Source organism: Danio rerio, chromosome 17, assembly GCF_052040795.2.
Source record: "Danio rerio strain M-AB ecotype USA chromosome 17, GRCz13ab, whole genome shotgun sequence".
NCBI classification, from domain to species: Eukaryota; Metazoa; Chordata; class Actinopteri; order Cypriniformes; family Danionidae; genus Danio; species Danio rerio.
In genome coordinates this window covers 10,069,235-10,091,929 of record NC_141037.1, presented here as the reverse complement: position 1 = coordinate 10,091,929, position 22,695 = coordinate 10,069,235, and the positions used below count along the sequence as shown (strand labels likewise).

General features: G+C 35.4%; 1 protein-coding gene across 4 annotated transcripts in view; it reads left to right on the top strand.

The window, feature by feature from the left end:
* The first annotated feature begins 1,072 nt into the window (after positions 1–1,072).
* Positions 1,073–22,695, top strand: part of zranb1b (zinc finger, RAN-binding domain containing 1b) — a 40,194-nt gene continuing 18,571 nt past the window's right edge. For 2 of the 4 annotated variants that reach the window (XR_015512789.1, XM_087289569.1), the window contains exons 1-6: positions 1,073–1,401; positions 9,849–10,798; positions 13,484–13,671; positions 17,003–17,156; positions 18,368–18,439; positions 21,997–22,195. Coding sequence is in view for 2 of the 4 variants with exons in the window: in XM_087289569.1 (XP_087145695.1) it covers positions 9,961–10,798; positions 13,484–13,671; positions 17,003–17,156; positions 18,368–18,439; positions 21,997–22,195 (1,451 nt within the window). In the remaining 2 variants the exon portion in view is untranslated. 4 annotated transcript variants of the gene reach the window in all.

The following is a 22,695-nucleotide window of genomic DNA, read 5'->3' as shown; positions in this document are numbered from 1 at the left end:
ACCAGTCATTTGCTTCATAAGTATTAAAAATCAGGATCCACAGGTAATATTTAGTTTTGCCTGTATGTGTTTTTATGACTCTCAAAGCCACTGACTTGCATTATATGACTCACCAAGACCCCATCTGAGCTAAAAAATAAATAAATAACAATCTTTAATGTGAAGAAAGTAAACGTCAATTACGTCTTGGATTGCCTGAGGAAGTCAAATTAAATTTTAGGAGTAAATAAAATGTCTCATTGAAAGTTTTTGTCGCATTATTTTATTAAAACCACTGGATGGCGACAAAGTTGCGCTTGCAGCTGTAACTCTAACTAAGCATTTGTTTTATTCTACTTCAATATTCAACTTAACAGATCGATAAGATACATGACAATCACCAGACAATAAAATGTAGGCTAGTTTCACCATAACCATAATCATGACTAACCTAATACAAACTAGTAAGTGCTCTTTTACAATAATAAACTTTAAAAGAAAATGCACAATATATCAAAATGTAAGAGAAGCCTATTTAAAATGACTTTACATTCTAAAGAAAACTGTGTTTATGAAACAACTATTAATAACAACGAACGCCTTTTATAAATCAATAAAAAAATAAATGGAAATAACTGCTCAGCTAAACTGTGCCCTTTATTTATTGTTTCAACATAAAAGAGCAGCACGCAGAACAATCTAACGGCCCCGGAGCCATACAGTCAACTCTTTTATTTTTGTTTTCATTGAAAAACTGCCCTTATGTCACTGCAGATGATGCTGCGGTAGATCTTTCTGAAACGATGACATCATCCCCCTGGCCTTGGCAGTGGAGCCGAACACACGAAACACACTCCATTTTGGCTCCAGTCCAGAGCGGAGCAGAACGTTCAGTCTGTGATATTCAGAGAGCCAACATGGCGGACAAGTGAGCCGCGGTTTCCTGATTGTTATTGCTTTTGGAGGAAGTATGCCGTGAAGCCCTTTAACGAAAGAAATGCGCCCTCATTGGTTTCCACGGTGTTTACGGAGAGAGAGCCAATCATATGTGCCCGCTGATCCAGGTGATATCCCTCCTACCAGTATCTCCGGAGTAGGTTTATTTTGGTTTACCCCCCGCTCCTGCGCCGCCGCCATTAGAGCCAGTCATATCGGCAACAGAAATGGGAATTCCGGTGTCTAAAACCCTCTAAAACCCGCTTTGATCGGAAGATCGCGGTGGTGTTTGGGGTTTCAGAGGAAGGAGAGGAATAACATGGGTGTTCGGCCGCAGGATATCTCTGCTGTCGCGGTAGATTGTCGGTGCTGAGCTGGATTTGGACCCGATCGGATTGGGTTTCGGTAGGACAGACGTTCGGTTTGCAGAAGGACGAAGTCGGGAACGGCAGTGTTTGCAAACTGAAGTGTGGAGGGCAAAGACAGGTAAGGGCCTTGCCATTTATGTTAAAAAAAATCACTGTAACGTAACAGAATATATGCAACAGGGCAAATGAATCCATATTTTCTCCCAGCTTCCTAATACTCGCGTATAATTCATGTGCATATTTTTAGTGTTTATTTATTTATTTAAGGAAGTGAAAATGTCAGCATACAGGCTAAGCTCAAGTAGCGTGTTTATTTACAGTGCAGATACAAACACTGAAGCTCTTTTATGGTGTTGTTGTAGTTCGGGTAAAATCGACACCTTGGTGTGGAATTCCGAAGCGAGCCGAGAGTGTTTACAATGTAACAGCGCACAGTTTCTACTGGATGCATTTCAGCTGTGTACATTTGAACTTGAGACAATGTAAGCAGCGGAAATGCTTCTCGAATTCCATTTATAGCGCCCGTTACAGAGAAACCCCTCTCACCGTTATAGGGTTGCTGTCATGTATAAAGAGGTTATGTGTCAAAAGCCACTGAAATGCCAACATGCACAGCATTTTTGCGGTATTACAGGCGCGTCCAAGCTTTTGGGTTTGACAGCTCGTTATCCAATCTGACAGAATTGAGGTAAAGGTCAAATTTGGACTTTCTCCTTAATAATACATGATCAGAAAGGTATTCTTTGCAAATTGTTAATAGTTAATAAATAACAGATGATGACTATCGAAGATCATTGTTTACAGTTATTATATAGTGCTAATGTTGTTTTCAAGTCATAGCTACTTGCATGCTATTTCAGGCTGAATATTCAAAGTACCATGGTAAACAATATAGGGCGCATGCCACAAGTTGTCACTAAACGAATGTGCAAATAAAACAACTTAACCTCAATTCTGACATTCAAGTAAAGTTGGCTTCAAATTCGCATGTTTGGACTTTTTCCTTAATAATATTTCTGTTTTTTTAGTTTCAAGTATTGTAAATTGCAAGTTGTTAATAGTGAAATCATATTAATGACTATCAACATTGTTCACAGTTAAGTATACAGTGCTAATGGTGTTTTTAAGCCATACTTGCATGCTATTTTAGACTGAATATTCAAAGTGGCCTGGTAAACAAGCCTGTCACAAGTTGTCACTGAATGAAAAATAATAATAAAAATTACCTAAATTCTGACCTCCTCAGACTTTTACTGTCATAAAGCAGGACTGATATTGTTGTGTAACATTATTTTTAAATGCTGTTTTTTAACAGGGAGACCTAAACAGTAGTGATCGTGTCAGATGAACTCTAAAAAAATGCTGGGTTGTTGTAACCAAATGTTCAGTCAAATATGGAAACTATTGCATAAAGAGTGATTAAGTCATGACTTGTGTGGGTGTTTTATTAAATATCATTTCACGTTACAAGCGCTATATTGAACCCATAATAAAGTACACACAAACTTACTATATATATATATATATATATATATATATATATATATATATATATATATATATCAATCATATAATGATATTAGAGGCGCGTCCATGCTTTTAGGTTGACAGCTCTTTATCCATTATGACAGAATTGAGGTAAAGGTCAAATTTGGACTTTCTTCTCAATAATATAATTTCAGAAAAGTATTGTTTGCATTTTGTTAATAGTGAAATCATATTTGCAGTCAATGACTATCAAAGTTCAACACTTAGTTCACAGGTAAATAAATAGTGCTATTGCTGTCTTCAAGTCATACTTGCATGCTATTTCAGGCTCAGTATTCAAAGTACCATGGTAAACATTATAGGGAGCATGTCACAAGTTGTCACTGAACGAATGTGCGAAGAAAAGAAACAACAACTTCACCTCAATTTTCACATTCACACATTTGGACTTTCTCGTAAATTATATATGTTCAGAAAAGTATTCTTTGCAAATTGTCAATACTGAAATCATATTATTGACTATCAAAGTACAACATTGTTCACAGTCAATTAATTCGTAATGTTAAATAAAATTGAATAAAACACAAGATTTGGTAATGGTGATAAAGTCTTGTGTGTTTTATTCAATTTTATTTAACATTACAAATTATAAATTGAACACATTAATACACACAAACAAACTTTATATATATATATAATTTATATGTATATCAACTATATATATTTATATAGTTGATATATAAGAGTTCAGATGCAAAAAACCTTCAAGTGCTATTTGAAATTTTCTCCTAGAACGAGCAATTTTCTTCAGCCTCCAATTCATTCATTCATTCATTCATTTTCTTGTCGGCTTAGTTCCTTTATTAATCCGGGGTCGCCACAGCAGAATGAACCACCAACTTATCCAGCAAGTTTTTACGCACCGGATGCCCATATCTGGGGAAACATCCACACACACATTCACAAACACACTCAGACACTACGGACAGGGATGAACACCCGGATTAATAAAGGGACCTAGCCGACAAGAAAATGAATAAATGAATGAATGAAAGTGGATTTACTAAACGCACACACAGGAGCTTGCGTAAAATTCTCATTTTAGAAGAAATTTTCAGATGACATTTAGAGGTTTTTGCATCTGAATACTTCATATGTATATGTGTGTATGTATGTATGTATGTATGTATATATATATATATATATATATATATATATATATATATATATATATATATATATATACATATATATATATATAATAAATAAAATCCTACTATATATAGTATTTATAATAATACATACATTACTGAATTTATTACGTATGGGTTAAGTGACTAAATTATTTATTTTGGCTAAGATCTTATTACATTTTTTTCCACAGAAAATTGTGGCATTTCTTAACTATTCTGAAATGTAACATCAGTATTGTGTAGACTAATAAAAAAAATAATTATACAAACTTTCTAGAAACAATTTTGAATTTATGTCAAAAATGCTTTAAATGTTGTTTTTTAACATTTTTATTTTAGATTTGGCTGAAATGTTATTTCCATTTATTATTGCCAGAATAAACAAAAATGAGTGGTATTCATTCATTCATTTTCCTTTGTCTTAGTCTCTGATTTATCAGGAATGATCTGCCAACTATTCCAGAATATGTTTTTACAGAGCGGACACCCTTCCAGCCACAACCCAGTACTGGGAAACACCCGTACACACTTCCATTCACACTCGCACTCATACACTATGGCCAATTTCATTCATCCATTCATTCATTCATTTTCTTTTCGGCTTAGTCTCTTTATTAATCAGGGGTCGCCACTGTGCAATGAACCGCCAACTTATCCAGCATATGTTTTACACAGCAGATGCCCTTACAGCTGCAACCCAGCATATACACTCTCACATTCACACTCATACACTACAGTCAATTTAGTTTATTCAATTCACCTATAGTGCATGTGTTTGGACTGTGATGGAAACCGGAGCACCCAGAGGAAACCCATGCCAGCACGGGGAGAACATGCAAACTCCACATGGAAATGCCAACTGACCCAGTCGGGACTCAAACCTCTGACCTTCTTGCTCAGGCAACAGTGCTAACCACTGAGCCATCGTGCTGCCCTAAATGAGTGTTAGTCAGACATAAATATAAGTGTAGAGAAACTGAGAATTTTCAAGTGGATTTTTTTACTAGCTGTATATTAAATCCATTGCTAATTGTGACTAAATATGTAAATGTTCAAACCACACTGAACTGAACTTCAACTCTGAAAACTGGACTGAAGCAGTTTCAATGTGCTAAAACTTCCATGTTAAGCTGCTTTGAAATAATCTGCATTGTAAACGTGCTATAGTAATAAACATGAATTAAATTGAACACAGAAGTGCCAAATGCTGTAATACTTCTATGAGGAAAGTCCCTTTTTGGACCTATGCCTTGACAATACCTTGGTATTTTTTCCACAAGCTGTGTAAATTCTGTGGTATGCGACTCTTATAGTATAACTACCGGCTTCATAATATCTTTGCACCATGCTACCACCTTACTACATTCTAGTCAGGGAAATCTAGGCCGTCTCTTTTTTTAAACAAATGTTAATAACCAAAATCTAGTCCAATAACCAAATGAGAGTGTAGGAATGTAGGTCAAAGGATGTGACCGTTTGCCCCAGTGAGCTGGATTCATCTCTGTCAAGCCCACCTGTTTGGACTGTCAGGAATAATCCAGAGTCTTGAACAACTTTCCTGACTAAAAGCCTTTGAGAATAAATGTATTGTGATTGTTTTTGTGCAGAAAATAGAAACTGTTAAGGTCATTCATATCAATTGAAGACAAAAATAAAGAGTTCTGTGTCTGTTACTGTATGAAGAGACCAGGGAAAAGCTTCGTTCATTATCCTCCGGCTTAGTCCCTTTATTCATCAGGGGTCGCCACAGCGGAATGAACTGCCAACTTATCCAGCATATGTTTTACACATTGTATGCCCTTTCAGCTGCAATCCATCATTGAGAAACACCCATACACACTCATTCACACACTCATACGCTACGGCTAATTTAGTTCATTCAAGTCACCTATACCGCATGTCTTTGGACTGTGGGGGAAACCGGAGCACCCGGAGGAAACCCACGCCAACACTAGGAGAACATGCAAACTCCACACAGAAATGCCAACTGGTCACCATGTCACCCAGAGAAAAGCTTTCATTATCATAATTTTGTCAAACCTTTGCATCGCTTTGCATTAATGTTACAGAATTTTAAACAAATGCATGGTAACATGACTGTCAAAAAAGCGGAAACTGTACAAATACCCCTGCAAAAAGTTAATGCATGTGTTACACTGATTGTATCAGATAGTGATGTGTGTATTTTTAACACATTTAGTTGATTCTTAAAAACAGTTGAAGTCAGAATTAATATTATTTCAACACATTTCTAAGCATAATAGTTTTAATGACTAATTCCCAGTGGTGTAAAGTAATTAATTACAAATACTCAAATTACTGTAATTGAGTAGTTTTTCTCAGGAATTGTAATATATTAAGTCGTTTTTTTTATAAATGTGTACTTTTACTTTTCCTTGAGTACATTTTTAGTGGGGTATTGGTACTTTTACTCCACTACTTTCCTTCAACCTGCAGTCTCTACTTTATTTTTCCTGGTCTATGGGGATTAGAAAAATCAGTCCTGTGATTCATGTCCAATCAGACGGCACATAGAAGGTAAATCTCATCATCATGAACTACCTCAAGACATGGGCGATCTAAAATTGCAGAAAACAGTTTGGAAGCATTAAAAATGCCCAAGAAGATGTTCAAAATCTTTACACGCATTGACTGTTTAGATGCATGTCACTGATGAGAAGATGACGGATGTTTACTGTATGATGACCAAAATGGACTTAAACACCCAGCAGGCACAAGATGTCAACATGTCGTCAGATTGACATTGTACCCTGACGTCATGGGTTCGTAGCATTTTGTTTGGAAATGAAAATCGGGTTGAAATCAGAATCCAACTTCAGGCCAACGTCAATGTTCAAGGTTCAAACCTAAAACCGACCAAATAAGAACTTCTGATGTTACCACTATGAGATGTTGCATTTCGGTTGCCATAACTGACAAATGAATGTCAGCATTTGACGTCAATATGACGTTGGTTTAAGATGTTGGCTCAACGTTGGATTTTGGTCATTTTCTAACACAACCTTAAATCGAACAAATATCAACATCATTTGACGTCATTATTGGACATCAAAATAAAATTGTCCTTAGACGCTGGCTAAACATTGAATTTTGGTCACCTGACATCACAACCTAAATCTAACTTATTATTAATATTATTATCTAATATAAATTATTACCTAATATTAATATTATCTTATGATGTTGTGTTCCTGCTGGACAATAACTACATGCACCACACAGAATGTTACGTTTACACACACATGCACAAATGACATGTAAACGCATCAGATTAACTGCGTAATACTCACTACTCATGAGTACTTTTAAAAGGGCTACTTTTCACTCATACTTTGAGTAATATTCACAACAGATACTTTTACTCTACTTGCACTGCATTTTTAATCAAGTAATGGTACTTTTACTTGAGTATAATTTTTCAGCTCTCTTTCCATCACTGCTAATTTCTAATAATTGATTTCTTTTATCTTTGCCATAATGACATTTATATATTACTAGATATTTTTTAAGATATTAGTAATCAGCTTAAAGTGACATTTTAAAGCTTAACTAGGTTAATTAGGTTAACTAAGCAAGTAATTAGGCAAGTCATTATATATAATTGGTTTGTTTGGGGGCTAATAATCTTGATATTGTATTAAAAACTGCTTTTATTCTAGCCAAAATAAAACACATGAGTCTTTCTCCAGAAGAAAAAATATTGTAGGAATTACTGTGGAAATGTTTCCTCTGTTAAACATAATTTGGGAAATAATCGAAAAAGAAATTCACAGGAGGTGAATTCAGGTCATTCAAAAACTATTTATTAAAGTGTAAACAAATATACTACAGTGGGGTCCAAATTTAAACTCTTTCAGTGAACAGGGATATTTATCCATTTCTAACAAAGAAGGGATAAAAATAAAACTATCCTTCACTTTTTCTAGGTCACTAATCAAATGTAAGCAAATTTGTGACATCGACCATGTAACTCCTTTGTACAAAAGGTCCATTGAAGCACAAGATGCACTTGGAATATTATCAAGTGTAGCTGCAAAACATGAATAATCAGGTTTTGCATACACTTTAAAACTAAAGGGGGTATTATAATATACACTTTAAAGTTTAAGGTCAGTACCTTTTCATTTGAGAATTTCTTTTTTGGGGGGTAAATGGTTAGGCCTGTCACAATAATCAATATATCGACTTATCGCACAACACATGGATGTGACCTCAATCATTTTTGGTGATGCAATATATAATCGCCCATACCTGTTAAAAACAATTCTAGCCACATTTTAGCTGATTATTCAACATCTTTATCTCTGTTTGAGCTGTCAGTATGGTTAAAAAACACCTTAGTATTTACTATTACTATAGTATATTTTCATGTGCTAATAAATGAACTTGGCCCACTGTAAATCCACAAGAGATTTACCCAAAAATGAACATTTGCTCACTATGGGCACTTTTCAAAAGACGCGTTGAACAGTCATCATTATCTTAAATCCTTTAAAGTTTTTAATATTCAGAAGTTTTAAAAACGTATGAACATTTATATGTATTTCTGTATGTATTTTATCAATTTTCCAAGTGGATGCTGCACACTGGTGGTGGTGTGAAGAGACCCCCCTCATGATTGTAAAGCATTTTGGGTGTATGACCATACACAATAAATGCACTATATAAATACACATTACATACATTACATTACATCATCTTTGCATCAAATTACCATCAAATTACCGCTTGTGTGAGGGGTTTCTAATGCAGCATTTATAGGCCAGGACAGTACATTTGACATTGTTCTCTCTTCTGGCTGCTGTTATCAGTCTCACAATTTTTTTTTTCCTTTTTCTGAAAGTCTTGATTTTTTTTTTTTTAATTTACTTAACTATAGCGACTTCCACTACTAAGAAACCCGTAAATGTGAAAAGGGTCCATTTACTCTCACTCAAGTGGTTCTAAACTTTTATATGTTTCTTTATTCTGATAAACATAAATGAGGATATTTTGATGAAAGCTAGAAAGCTGTTACCATTGACTTCCATACAAAACAAATACTATGAAAGTCAATGGTAAGAGGTTTCCAGCTTTCTTCAAAACATTGTGTTCAACAGAAGAAAGACAAATGAAGGTTGAGTAAATGAGGACAGCATTTGAATTTTTGGGTGAACTGTTCCCTTTAACATTGCCAATCAGCATTATTCCTTTCAAACTGAGGACTCGGGGTTTCTGCAGATTTCACTACGTCAAATTTAATACATTTGAAGACCATGAAGAATGAAATTTTAGACTTGCATAAGGCTAAAGGGTTGCATTTTTAATTCTAATGAGTTATTTCTCAGCCGCATATTTTAAATAATGTGTCAAGTTGTTCCCTAGTTGTATAAATACTCTAATTTTTCTATTCAATAACTTTAACAAAACTAAATGTATGCACAACAGACTGTTATAATATTAGTTATTAATAGTTTTGCTAAAAGTTTTATAGTGTGTTCAATTGCGTAGCTTTACATAAACAAAGGGAAAGTAAGACCCATTTAAGACGGTTTACCCCACAGTCCAAACACATGGGGCATAGGTGAATTGGATGAACTAAATGGGCTGTAGTGTGTATGAGTGCATGTGTGTAAATGCAAGAGTGTATGTGTGTTTACCAGTACTGGATTGTGGCTGGAAAAGGCATCCGCTGCGCAAAACATATGCCGGAATAGTTGGTGGTTCATTCCGCTGTGGCCACTACTGATAAATAAGGGACTAAGCTGAAGGAAATTGATTAATGAAGATATTATTTCAGTGAATTTAAGACTTTTCAAGGCCCAAATTTAACCCCTCGGGCACCCCTGGAACTAAACTTTGTCTACCTTTTATTACTTTATAGGAGAAACTGGAGACGCTGTGACTGCAAGCGGGCGAACGCAAGAGAAGAACGGAGAACTGGCGGGCGGGAGGGTGGGGGGGGTGATCAGCTGCGGTGACCGGCCTGAGCGAGGATGACAGATCTGGGCTTGAAGTGGAGCTGTGAGTACTGCACCTACGAGAACTGGCCGTCTGCTATCAAATGCACCATGTGTCGGGCACAAAGGCACAACGCACCCATCATCACAGAGGAACCCTTCAAGAGCAGCTCCAGCCTGGACCCGTCGCTCTGCACCACACAGGGGGGCTCCACCCTGCTCATCTGCCCAGACTCCAGCGCTCGCCCTCGGGTAAGAATCGCCGATGAGCTGCCCGAAACCAGCAGCAAGTGGTCCTGCCACATGTGCACATACCTAAACTGGCCACGTGCTATCCGCTGCACACAGTGTCTAAGTCAAAGGCAGCAGGGATCCCAACAACACAGCCCACTCAGCCCATCAGAAACCCCTCAAACATCAGGATCCAGACCCTCCCCGGTGACCTCTGACCCATGTGAGGAATATAATGACCGTAACCGGCTTAACATGCATGCACAACGTTGGCCGTGCTCGGCGTGCACCTACGAGAACTGGCCAAAGAGTCTCAGGTGTGTGGTGTGCGACCATCCTAAACCCAGCGGCTCACCTGAGACGCCCCAGCAGGATTTGGAGGCGGAAAGTGCAACGTCGCCCTCGATAGTGAACGAGCAGGAGCGGGAGAATGTAAGGACAGCGGGGGGCGGTGGTGGGGGGAGCAGGGGCAGGCTGAGGAAACTGTCTCCGCCCATGTGTAAAGGGCAGGCGGAGGTGAAGATTGAGCTGGCATCGGGAGCGGTGGGCAGCGATAATGAGCAGGAGGCGGACTTTAAAAAGCTTAAACAGATCCGGAATAGGATGAGGAGAAGCGACTGGCTCTTCCTGAACGCCTGTGCTGGTGAGAAATCCTCTCCATTAGTGCCGGATATGGATTCCTCGAAACATTTGGGCACTTAAAGGGATAGTTCACCCAAAATTTTACATTTTGTCATAATTTACTCACACTTTACTTGCTCCAAACTGGTTTTATTTTCTTGTGTTGAATACAAAAGAAGGAATTTGGAATAAAGAAGGAATCCTGTATCTATTGACTTCCGTAGTATTTGTATCTCCTACTATGAAAGTTACAGGTTTTCAGCTTTCTTCAAAATATCCTCTTTAGTGTTCAACAAAAGAAACTTGTAAGTGGTTTGGAAACACTTAAAGGAGAGTAAATATTGCGTAAATGTTTATTTTTGGGTGAACTGTCCCTTTAAGGTATGTTTTTAAAATGTGTTTGCATTAGATTGAGTGTCTGCACTCATGCAGGACATCTTTTGTTTGCAAACTTGAATTTATCTTGTTCATTTTATTTTAATAAGCTGGTAGTTTTATTCAGATGCCTTTCTCTTTTTTTTTAAACGGCCTATTTGTTTTTTTATCATTTTAAATCATTATGTAGAGCAGGGATGCCCAAACTAGGGCCTGCGGGCCAAAGTTAGCCCATAGTAACCTTTGATGTGGCCCACCATCCCATCTGAGAAGAGAGAGAGAATAATGGGCATGGTTTAGAGGTTGTCATTTAAAATCTAATGAAACCTTTTGTTTGTTTGTTTTATTGTTAAAAGCTTACTGAAATTAAATATTTCAATTAAATAGTGTAAATTAATCAGATCTAGTAATACTGTCACCCGACAGAAAGAGGACAAATCAAGGCAAAGGCAGATTCTGCTTCACTTTTGTATTCATCACTGAACTCCACTGTGTAATAAATGTGATTGGTTATGTTTTTATTGCAATAAGTTATCATTTTAAATGTTTTACTGCATTAGTTAATATGATTTGAAGTCATGTTTTCTATTTATTTTTTAATTTTATGAAATGAATTAGGTAATTACCCATGGCCATTTTATCGTAATATAGCTTGGTATATTTACCTTCAGCCCATGGCTCTCAGTCATATTTGGCTTTTGACCCTTTATACGAAAAAGTTTGGGCACCCCTAATGTAGTGTCTCGCTCTATATTTCACCATTGAAAAGTTTGGGGTTCAGTGCAATTTCTTTTTTATTTTTAAGCTCCTGTTGATCAGATTCTGAATTCATTTGATTTAAAAAATCTATATTATGAAACAATACTAGATTTTCCAATAAGTATTTTCTATTTTCAGATTTTTAATGTAATTTTGGTCCAGTGATGGCAAAACAAAAATATTCTATGATTAATTCAGTTTTTAGTGTCACAAGTTCCCTCTGAAATAATTCAAATATGCTGATTTAGTGCTCAAAAATAATAATTATTAATGATAAAAATCCGCTTAATATTTATTTTGTGCAAACCATGATATATTTCTGACAGCATATATTTAAAACGCCTTTAATGGTGCTCTTGAGCAATTCAATCTGTTTAATCTTTTTTTTTTTTTTTATTTATTCATACTAAGTGGCAATTCAAAGTGCTTTACATAAACAAGAATAAAAGACACAATAAAATAAAGTATTAAAAACAGATTAAAATGTGTTAAAACAGGTTATAAAAGAACGAAAAAGAAAAGGACATAATAGTGCGATCTGTGGGACGTAGCACAATGCTCATTCAGTTAAGGCACTGCTAAACAGATGTGTTTTCAGTCTCGATTTGAACGTGCCTAATGTTTGAGCACATCTGATCATTTCTGGAAGCTGAGTCCAGTTGTGGGAGAAAATGTGCTTATGCAATGGCTTAGTTATATAAACTTAAAGTATCAGAATCAGTACTCTGTATCGGCTGATCACAATGACAAGGAATCGGTACTCAGTATCAGCTGAAAGAAATCCTGATTGAAGCATCCCTAATCACACATTTCTAGAAAATCCATTGCCTTGACACTTACAATAAGATCTAATTTATTAACATGAACTAAAACTGAGCAATATTTTGTTTGTGTGTCAACTTTTACTTATTTTAATTCCCTAGAAGTATTGTCCATTGTTAGTTAACTAATCTACTTTAAAAGTGTTAACATAGACTAAAGTGTTCTAGAGATTATAAAGCATTGCTTAAGTGTTTAGGATTCATCCACAGCCTCTTTTTGTCTAAGGCTTACACATTGCATTACTTTGATTGGCATGTTTTACTGTGATGTGAAGTGGAAAGTCATAGCTCTGTCTTTTGATATCAGCTGGCATCAAACCTTTATTTTCATCACAAAGCCGGTGGGAGACGCTTTGTGTGTGTGTGTGTGTGTGTGTGTGTGTGTGTGTGTGTGTGTGTGTGTGTGTGTGTGTGTGTGTGTGTGTGTGTGTGTGTGTGTGTGTGTGTGTGTGTGTGTGTGTGTGTGTGTGTGTGTGTGTGTGTGTGTGTGTGTGTGTGTGTGTGTGCATGGTTTGATGCAAACTGACAGATCTTCTCTCTCTAGGCTCTGCTACTGTAGGGAACACTTCTGTTCGCTTCCTGTATCAGAGTATATATTCATTGATCTCTATCACAGCATCGTTGTCTTCTGGGAAATTCCAATAGCTCCAACAGATCAGTGGGAATCTGCATCTAAATACTCATACAGCAACATCAAAAGCTTGTGACAAAGGGAAATGCACTCACTCGTATTTAACGCCCACTTTTCTCAGGTGTAGTGGAGGGGGATCTGGCCGCCGTGGAGGCGTATAAATCATCCGGCGGTGATATTGCACGTCAGCTCACCGCAGACGAGGTGCGGATTCTAAATCGTCCGTCTGCGTTTGATGCTGGTTTCACGCTGGTGCATCTGGCCATCCGCTTCCAAAGACAGGACATGCTGGCGGTGCTGCTCACAGAGGTCAGTTACACCTGCATACATGAGATCAGAAGAGAGTAATGTTGCAGTATATGTAACCAAAACAAACTGATGTTGCATGGGTATATTTACTGTGTTGTGGTTATATAAAATATGTAAATAATACTGATTGCAAATGTATGATTATGAAAGATCGTCATGTGCAAGCATTGGTGTTTAGGGCATCTATTAAAATACACACTATGAGTCTAATTTGAATTTAATTAAGGCTATATGGGCTCACAAAAACCTGTTTATCAGGAAAACTGTCTTTTGAACACTTACAGTGTCTATCGGTCGGCTAGATCTGCCAGTGTTTATGTATTCACAATGGTATGAACCATTATAGGAATGTATTTATTTTGATTATTTTTATCATTAACATTACTGTTAAAAATACAGGTCGGTGCAAACTGTTTTCCACTATTTAAACAGAAGACCCACCACATATCTTGTTTTTACATTCATCAATGTCAAGGTCAAACCACCCCAAAACCCCCCTGTAATTCAAACCCTGTATATATTACAGTATTAATACAATTTCACCACAATTAATACAATTGACTTGGTCTGTTTGGGAAAAAAATCATAATTTTAGATTGATTGGGTTGATTTTGTTAAAAGGGAAAGCATCTGCATTAAATATAATAAACAAATTGCAAGCACAGATAAACACAATAGGGCAGAAAGCCTAATGAAATAAATACTGCTTTAGGGTTTTCTTGAATAGTCAAATGTAAAATAACACAGGACAGTCCACATTGTTTAAATAAACACAAATCTTTATTTAAGCTACACACTTCTAGCTCTAATTTTAATGTGCAGATTGCTTTAAACTTGAAATGCTTACACAGTCACAAACCTGAAAGGATTGTTTACCCATAAATTATAGTTTCCTCACCATTCACTCACACTGTTTCTAAATGCACTGAAAAAAAGTGTTGCATGCAGAACTGTTGTAAACAATTTATTTGTGTTCAACTTAATTTGTTTAAATTCAGCCCAAATAAATTGTTTACAACCACTTAACGTAAAAAAATTTAGTAAATCCAAGGAATAATCTTTGAATATTTTTTTTCAGTGTGTTTACGAATCTGTTGAAGACAAAAGTACATATTCTGATGAAGGGCTGCATAATATATTGTTTCAGCATCGATATCAAAGGATCTGTAGTGTCAAAGTGGGATTATAATAACAAGCCACTACAGTTAAAAATATGTGATTTTTGAGGTCATCATAAAGTTTAACCCCAAAAGAGTGAAATATTTTCATTTGCATGCGTTTTTAAGACCTGTGAGTTTTCAAGCAAGTTTAAACTAAGAAGTTATAAAGTTTAAACAAAGATTAATAGTATTTAGTTAGGTCTATTTATACAATGAAGTGAATTTATACAATGGCGTATACAATGAAATGCACAATTACAGTGTTATTTTAGCACCTCAATACTGTTAATTCCACAGAAAATCTTAAAACATTTTTACCTATTTATAAGTTGCAGTTGTATTCATCTACTTTTGAATTTGTTTGTTATAATTTTATGCAAATTCTCCCCTAATCAGTTTAAAATTATTCATCTTTCCATTAAAGTCATCTTCTGAAATCATATTAAAATATCAAAATATATCACAGTCAAACAAAATGTCAGAGCGTCTGTTTTTTTGGGGGGGTTTTTTCAATATCGTGCAGCTCTATTGTGATTGATGGTAAAAAAAAAAGCAGCCATTGACATCCAGAGTAGGAACAAACACTATGGATGTCAATGGATGTTTTTTTCAAACATTCTTCATAATATCTTCCTTTGTGTTTAACAAAAGAAAGAAACCCAAACAGATTTAGAATAAGTGGAGGATGAGTAAATTATGACAGAAATGTCAATTATTGGGTGAACTACGCCTTTAAAAAAAACATGCAAATGATAAACATTGAGTATGTTTACATGAACATTAATACTCTAATTTTAACACAATTAAGACAATACTCTAATTAAAACATATTTTATTAGAATGTGTATTTTTAAATTAGAGAAAGTTTTTTTTTATTTAAGAAATATTTAAAAAGTAAAAAAAGTATCTTCTGTAGAAATTTTAGAATATTAATCAAACTAAAAGATTGTATGACTCTTTTTCAGTGAGTGATGTTGATATTTTTATGTTTTTGTACAATAAATTAAGAAACAGTCATAGATGCATGTTATGCATTGTATATTTAGTATAAGTTTTCCATGAATACAGTCAATGCTGCTGATATGGCATTAAAACATAAACAAATAAACAATAATCTGATTAAGAGAATTTACCATGTACATTTTTGATTACCTTAATCCAACTAAAGTCATAATTAATCTAAACAGAAATTGAATTAACAGATGTTGTTGTCTTTTTGCTATGCATGCATAGTGTGTGAGAAATTAACTGCAGTTAAACTTGTCGCAAAATTAAAAACAGAACAACCAAAATCACACAGTGCTATAAAGACGAACACGAACTGTTGATGTGTGAAACGCTGGAGGAATCTAGCATTGAATGGTGGTGTAATGACGTTAATCAAATATGCACTATAACATGTAAAACTGGAACATGAAAGGAACATTCAAAAAGCAGCTCATGTAAACACTTTAACCCAAATTTGTGATTTGTTTCACTGTTGGTCATCAGTCACAGTGCCAAAAAAATATGGAGTATAGTGTGTGTTTGTGTAAGTGGGAGAGAAACCTCGGCGCACTTACCTTATTATGTTTGAGAACAAAATATAAGCAGACTTATATATATATATATATATATATATATATATATATATATATATATATATATATATATATATATATATATATATATATATATAATATATATAAGCTTAGAACATAGTAAACACAGTAAGTGTATGCACACACACTCCATATAAACGCCAGAAACCTTTCAGCACAGGCCTATCTAAAAGGTTAATGCAGCCAACTGATTATTAACAGTATATAAATCTAACATTTTCCCTCTTATTTACTATCAAGAATGCATGATTATTTAGTGTGAAGGCTTTGCTAACAAAAAATGTCATTATAATGGAAGTCAATGGGGCAAAAACAGCCACAAACATAACAAAGGGATAGCATAACACACAAGGGGTTAATCATACTATTGTCTTATTCAGATTAAGGCAAATAATTAGACTACTGATATCCATGTAAACTTCCACAAATTACATTTTCTAAACCGTGGTGCCTGGTCAACTACACTCCTGACAAGATATGCTGAAATGATATATTGTGCAGCCCATGAAGAGAATAAGTCTTACAGTGTGATGTTGCAAAAATGATTATGTATTTGTAAATGTATTTCAGGTGTCTCAGCAGACGGCAAAGTGTATACCGGCTCTGGTGTGTCCTGAGTTAACAGAACAGATCCGCCGAGAGGTGGCGGCAGCACTACACAGACGTAAAGGCGAATTCCCCTGTTACTTCTTCACAGACCTCGTCACCTTTACATTACCAGCAGGTGATCACTCACAATTTCTAAACATGAAAAAAAATTTCCCTTCTGCCCCAGGATCTCACACATTCAGACCGCATGAGTCACTGGTTTATGAGTGGGCTGCTTGGTGGTCGTTTTACCCTTATTAAAGGTCCCATGAAATTAAAATAAAGTTTTTTACATGTTAGTATGAATATTGTTAGTTTTTAGGATATCTATAAGCTAGTGTGCTCCAAAACAGTGACACAATTCGCATTTAGACGATATAAAAGTGATATTAACTAGGGCTGTGGGGAAAATATCAATTTAATTATTTTTTGACAGAAATTGAGATTTCGATTTTATTTGCAATTTAATTTTGTAGTCAAGCTTCAGCTCAATAATCTGTATTGTAGCTTTTTACTGCTAAAATGCAGTGTGTGTGAGTTTTTTTTTTTTTTACTTTATTTATAGAAGTTTTTGTAACATCAAAATAGCGTATATCATGTACATACAGTTGAAGTCAGAATTATTAGTCAGAATAGCCCCCTGAATTATTAGCCCCCCTGTTTTTCCCCCCAATTTCTGTTTAACGGAGAGAAGATTTTTTTTTCAACAAATTTTTCTAAACATAATAGTTTTAATAGCTCATTTCTAAAAACTGATTTATTTTATCTTTGCCATGATGACAGTAAATAATATTTGACTAGTTATTTTTCAAGACACTTCTATACAGCTTAAAGTGACATTTAAAGGCTTAACTAGGTTAATTAGGTTAACTAGGCAGGTTAGGGTAATCAGGCAAGTTTTTGTATAATAATGGTTTGTTCTGTAGACTATCGAAAAAAAAAAGTTAGCTTAAATGGGCTAATAATATTAACCTTAAAATGTTTTTTATGAAATTAAAAACTGCTTTTATTCTACCTGAAATAAAACAAATAAGACTTTCTCCAGGAGAAAAAATATTAGCAGACATACTGTGAAAATGTCCTTGGTCTCTTAAACATAGTTTAGGAAATTTTTTAAAAAGGGAAAAAAAAAAAAATCAAAGGCACGCTGGTCTGACGAGCTGGTCTGAGTATATCCGAAACTGCTGATCAATTAGGATTTTCATGCACAACCATCTCTAGGGTGGTTTTATTAAGGCAGTTCTGAAGGCAAAAGGGAGTCCCACCCAGTACTAGTAAGGTGTACCTAATAAAGTGGCCAGTGAGTGTAGGTTGTAACTGGATGCTATTTTTCTTTTTCTTTTGAAGATATTGAAGACCTTCCCCCAAACGTTCAAGAAAAGCTGTTCGATGAGGTCCTGGATCGAGATGTACAAAAAGGTAAAGTGACCTATAGCATTTAAAAACACTTTTTCTGAGTACTACTAGAATATATTGGGTGGAATACTAAAGTTTGAGTTGTGTTGCCTGAGATGCATTCAATTGTTTTACTTCAGGATGTTTATTGTCTCCTGAAATTTAATGCTTGCAAACTGTTGGTAGCACAGTGTTGGCCTTGTTTGCAAATGAACCTGTGTTTAATGCAATTAGGGTCAAACCCTTCAACGCGTAAACTGTATTTAATGCAGATTAGATGATATTTTTACCTTGCATAATTTTCATAACTTGGCATAAATGTGTAATGCAATTTGGGTCATCATTTTGTTCATAGTTTTTCAGGTACAGTTGATGTCACAGTTATTCAAATATTTCCCAAGTGATGTTTACCGGAGCAAGGAATATTTCACAGTATTTCCTATAATATTTTTTCTTCAGGAGAAAGTCTTATTTGTTTTACTTCGGCAAGAATAAAAGCAGTTTTAATTTTTTTTAAACCATTTTAAGGTAAATATCATTAGCTCTATTACGCAATTTTTTTTTCCGATAGTTTACAGAACCATCATCAAAAAATTACCTTGCCTAATTAACCTAATTAAGCCTTTAAATGTCATCATGGCAAAGATAAAAGAAATCAGCTATTAGAAATTAGCTATTTAAACTAGTGTGTTTCGAAAAATCTTCTTTCCTTTAAACAGAAATTGGGGGGAAAATGTACAAGGGTGCTAATAATTCAGAAGGGCTAATAATCTATGGAGGACCAGGAGTGCCAGTTAGATATAAGACAAAGAATCCAATTATAAATTTAATAGTTAAAGCATAAAAATGTATATAAATAAATCACAATTCAAATGAACAAATAATGGAAAAATAAACAGACATTTAAATGTTTATTTAAATTGTATTAATAAATCAGTAAACATTGCATCTAAAAATAACTTTTAAATGTATAAATAAATAGACAGTTTTATAAATGTTAATTTAATTAATGTTATTAATTTTAAAAGTATATTTAGAGATCATTTTAAATGCATTTAAAAGAGCTCTCTGTCCTATGACAGCCCGTGTTTTAATTTATAAGCGAGAGAGGGTTTAGCTCGACTTGAGGTGAAAGTTAATTGGTTGCCCCCATGTGTGGCCTGTCCAACGGCATCTTTAAGCTCGATTTATTTTCAACTCAAGAAAAGCATGTGGCAAAAGAAAAACAAACAAGTGACATAGAGAATTCTAAAAAATCTATTTAAATGCATTTAAAATGATCTATAAATATACTTTTACTATTGTTTGATTAATCATTGTGTTTAAACCAATGACTGTAAAAAATATGGACGACGCGACAGCCCTTTTTCCCATTGAACGCCTTGAGGGCAAAACGCCTGCTTGACGGGCACAAACTGTCGCAAAAGACTGCTGAAATTGGAGCCAGACATGCGCAGAAGGATTGTCTGATGGAGCCAGAGGAGGAGCCGTGAAAATGAGCAGAGTCGAGCTTCCAATCAAACGCTTTATGTAAAATCAACTACGCCCCCCGAACTTCTCAGCATGCGTTTGCTGTCATATCAACACAAATGGATGTAATAACGTTAACAAATATGAGGGTTTTATATATTCAATCGCGCCAGCTCCAGGCCGCAGCGCATAACTTACTCGCGGCGTCGCGGGCTGATTCCGGCTCGCATGCGGCAGCACCGGCTCGCTCGGCCGCCGCATCTGGCTCGATTGACTCGGACTGGAATCGGGCAGTGAGTCCAGGCATCCGGAGTAGGTCCAGCAGAGGTAACATTAGTCAGTCTGAGCTCTAAGAGATAAGTCTCCGGCAGGCGAGAATCTAGCCGGAACTGTGTTTTGCTATCTGGGTGGTTAGGCGTGTATCAGCAAACTAATAAAGCCCGAAAAAAGCCCTGAACTTAGCGAATAAACAGTGTTCCACCAGGATCATGTATGTCAGAAACTATAGTTTACTGCTGAACTCATTTTGTCATGGTAAAATAACACAGAAATCGAATAATAACATTTCAGTCTACTTCAGTCTTCTGCCGAAGCTCAGACGCGCTGCTTTGAGAAACTGTCAATCACAGCTGTCAATCACGATGACACGCCCAGCATTAAATTACTGCTAAAAACAAACTGTTTACAAAAATGAAGATCTGCACCTATTTCAGCACAATAACCAGTGCCTTAATCGACCAGAACCATCTTTCGGGACATTTTATTGCAAGTGTAATATTTTTTTTTATTTGGGCTCAAATCTCCTTCATTAACACGGAGGAGGCGGGCTTTATGACTTGTACTGCAGCCAGCCCCCGGGGGCGATCTAACGGCCGAGACCTTCCCTCAAACGTAGGCTTGCGGCACACTTGGTTTAAACATGAATTAAATAAATATTTATAAAATTGTCTATTTATGTATACATGCATTCATTCATTCATTTTCAACCGATTTTTCCGGGGCCGTGTCGCAGTTATTTCTACATTAAAAAGTTATTTGTAAAGGCATTGTTTTATTAAAGGACATTTTAAAACAAAATTGAAATGAACACATTTAAATAGGTCTATTTATTTGTCCATTGTTTGTTCATTTAAATTTATTTACTAACACTACCTGTCAAAACTTTGGAGTCAGTATGATTTTTAAATGTTTTAAAATAAGCTTCTCCTGCTCACCAAGGCTGCATTTACTTCATCAAAAATACAGTACAAATTGTTAAATTGTGAAATGTTATTGAGCTATAAAATAACTGTTCAAAAGTAGATATTAATTTAATTTAATAAATTATTACAGGGATTTTAAAGATGAATTTTCAGCTTCATTACTCTAGTCAGAGTCATACGATCCTTCTAAAATCACTCTAATATTAATTATTATTATTATTATTATTATTGTTAATGGTAATAGTAATAAAAGCAATGATGACTGGAGTAATAATTAAATTTTAAACTACATAGAATAAGAACGCATTTATTTTAAATGGTAATAAATATTTAACAATTTAACCATTTTTTCATTTAATAAATGTCGCCTTGATGAACAAAAAAAAAAACATTAAAAAAAAAACTGACCCTAAACTTTTGACCGGTAGTGTACATTTTTATGCTTCGATTATTAAATTGATAATTTGATTCTTCATTTTATTTCTAACTGGCACTTCTGGTCCTCCATAATAATTCTGACTTAAACTGTGTATAATAGCGTATATTCTGTGTATAAACTGTGTATAAAGATATTCTGTTTCTGTGTCTGACATTAACTTAAAAATATATTAATTAGTTCCCATGTTTAAAACATAATCAGGCTATTTCATTTTGCTGCCCTAATTTGTCACAATTATATGGTTGATTGAAATTGCTTACTCTCATTTAGTATTCCGCCCAATTAGAATGCTTTTTTTTTTCTTCTTTTTGGGTCACGACCCACTAGTTGAGAAGCTGATCTAAAAAAGCTGATCTGCCTTAGCTGGTCTATTTTGGTTGAATCCCTGAAGAGCAGCTTGCAGCTAGCAGTATCAACATTTATCAGTGAATGTACAAAGAAACAGGTTATGAAACTGATTTATTCTCCAGAGCTGGAAGAGGAGTCTCCCATTATTAACTGGTCTCTGGAGCTGGGCACGCGTCTGGACAGCCGGCTATACGCTCTGTGGAACCGAACCGCCGGAGATTGCCTTCTGGATTCTGTGTTACAGGCCACATGGGGAATTTACGATAAAGACTCTGTCCTGAGAAAAAGCCTCAACGATAGTTTACATGACTGCTCTCACTGGTAGGATGCAAAGTCATTTTTACTATTAAAATTACAGGACTTTTTCAGGACTTTCAAGTAAATTTTCATGACCTGATGTTTCCTGTCTAAGTATATGTGCTAAATTATAAGAAAAACTATGTACATTCAAATTTATTACAGCATCATAAAACATGCATCATTCACGCACACACTCATACTCTAAGGCCAATTTCATTCATTCAATTCACCTATAGCGCATGTCTTTGGACTTTGGATGCCAACAGCGGAAAAACATGCAAACTCTACACAGAAATGCCAACTGACCCAGTTGAGACTCCAACCAGAGACCTTCTGACTGTTAGGCGACAGTGCTAACTACTGAGTCACCGTGCCACCATTTTTGGCCAAGTACAGAATAGAAGACAACTAACCTATATTCAAGTATACAGATATTTTAAACTAATTAGCTTGACTTTTCTAAAACTTAGTGAGTTTTTCTGTTGTTCCAAAACTTTTCCAGACCTGGAAAATGCCATGTA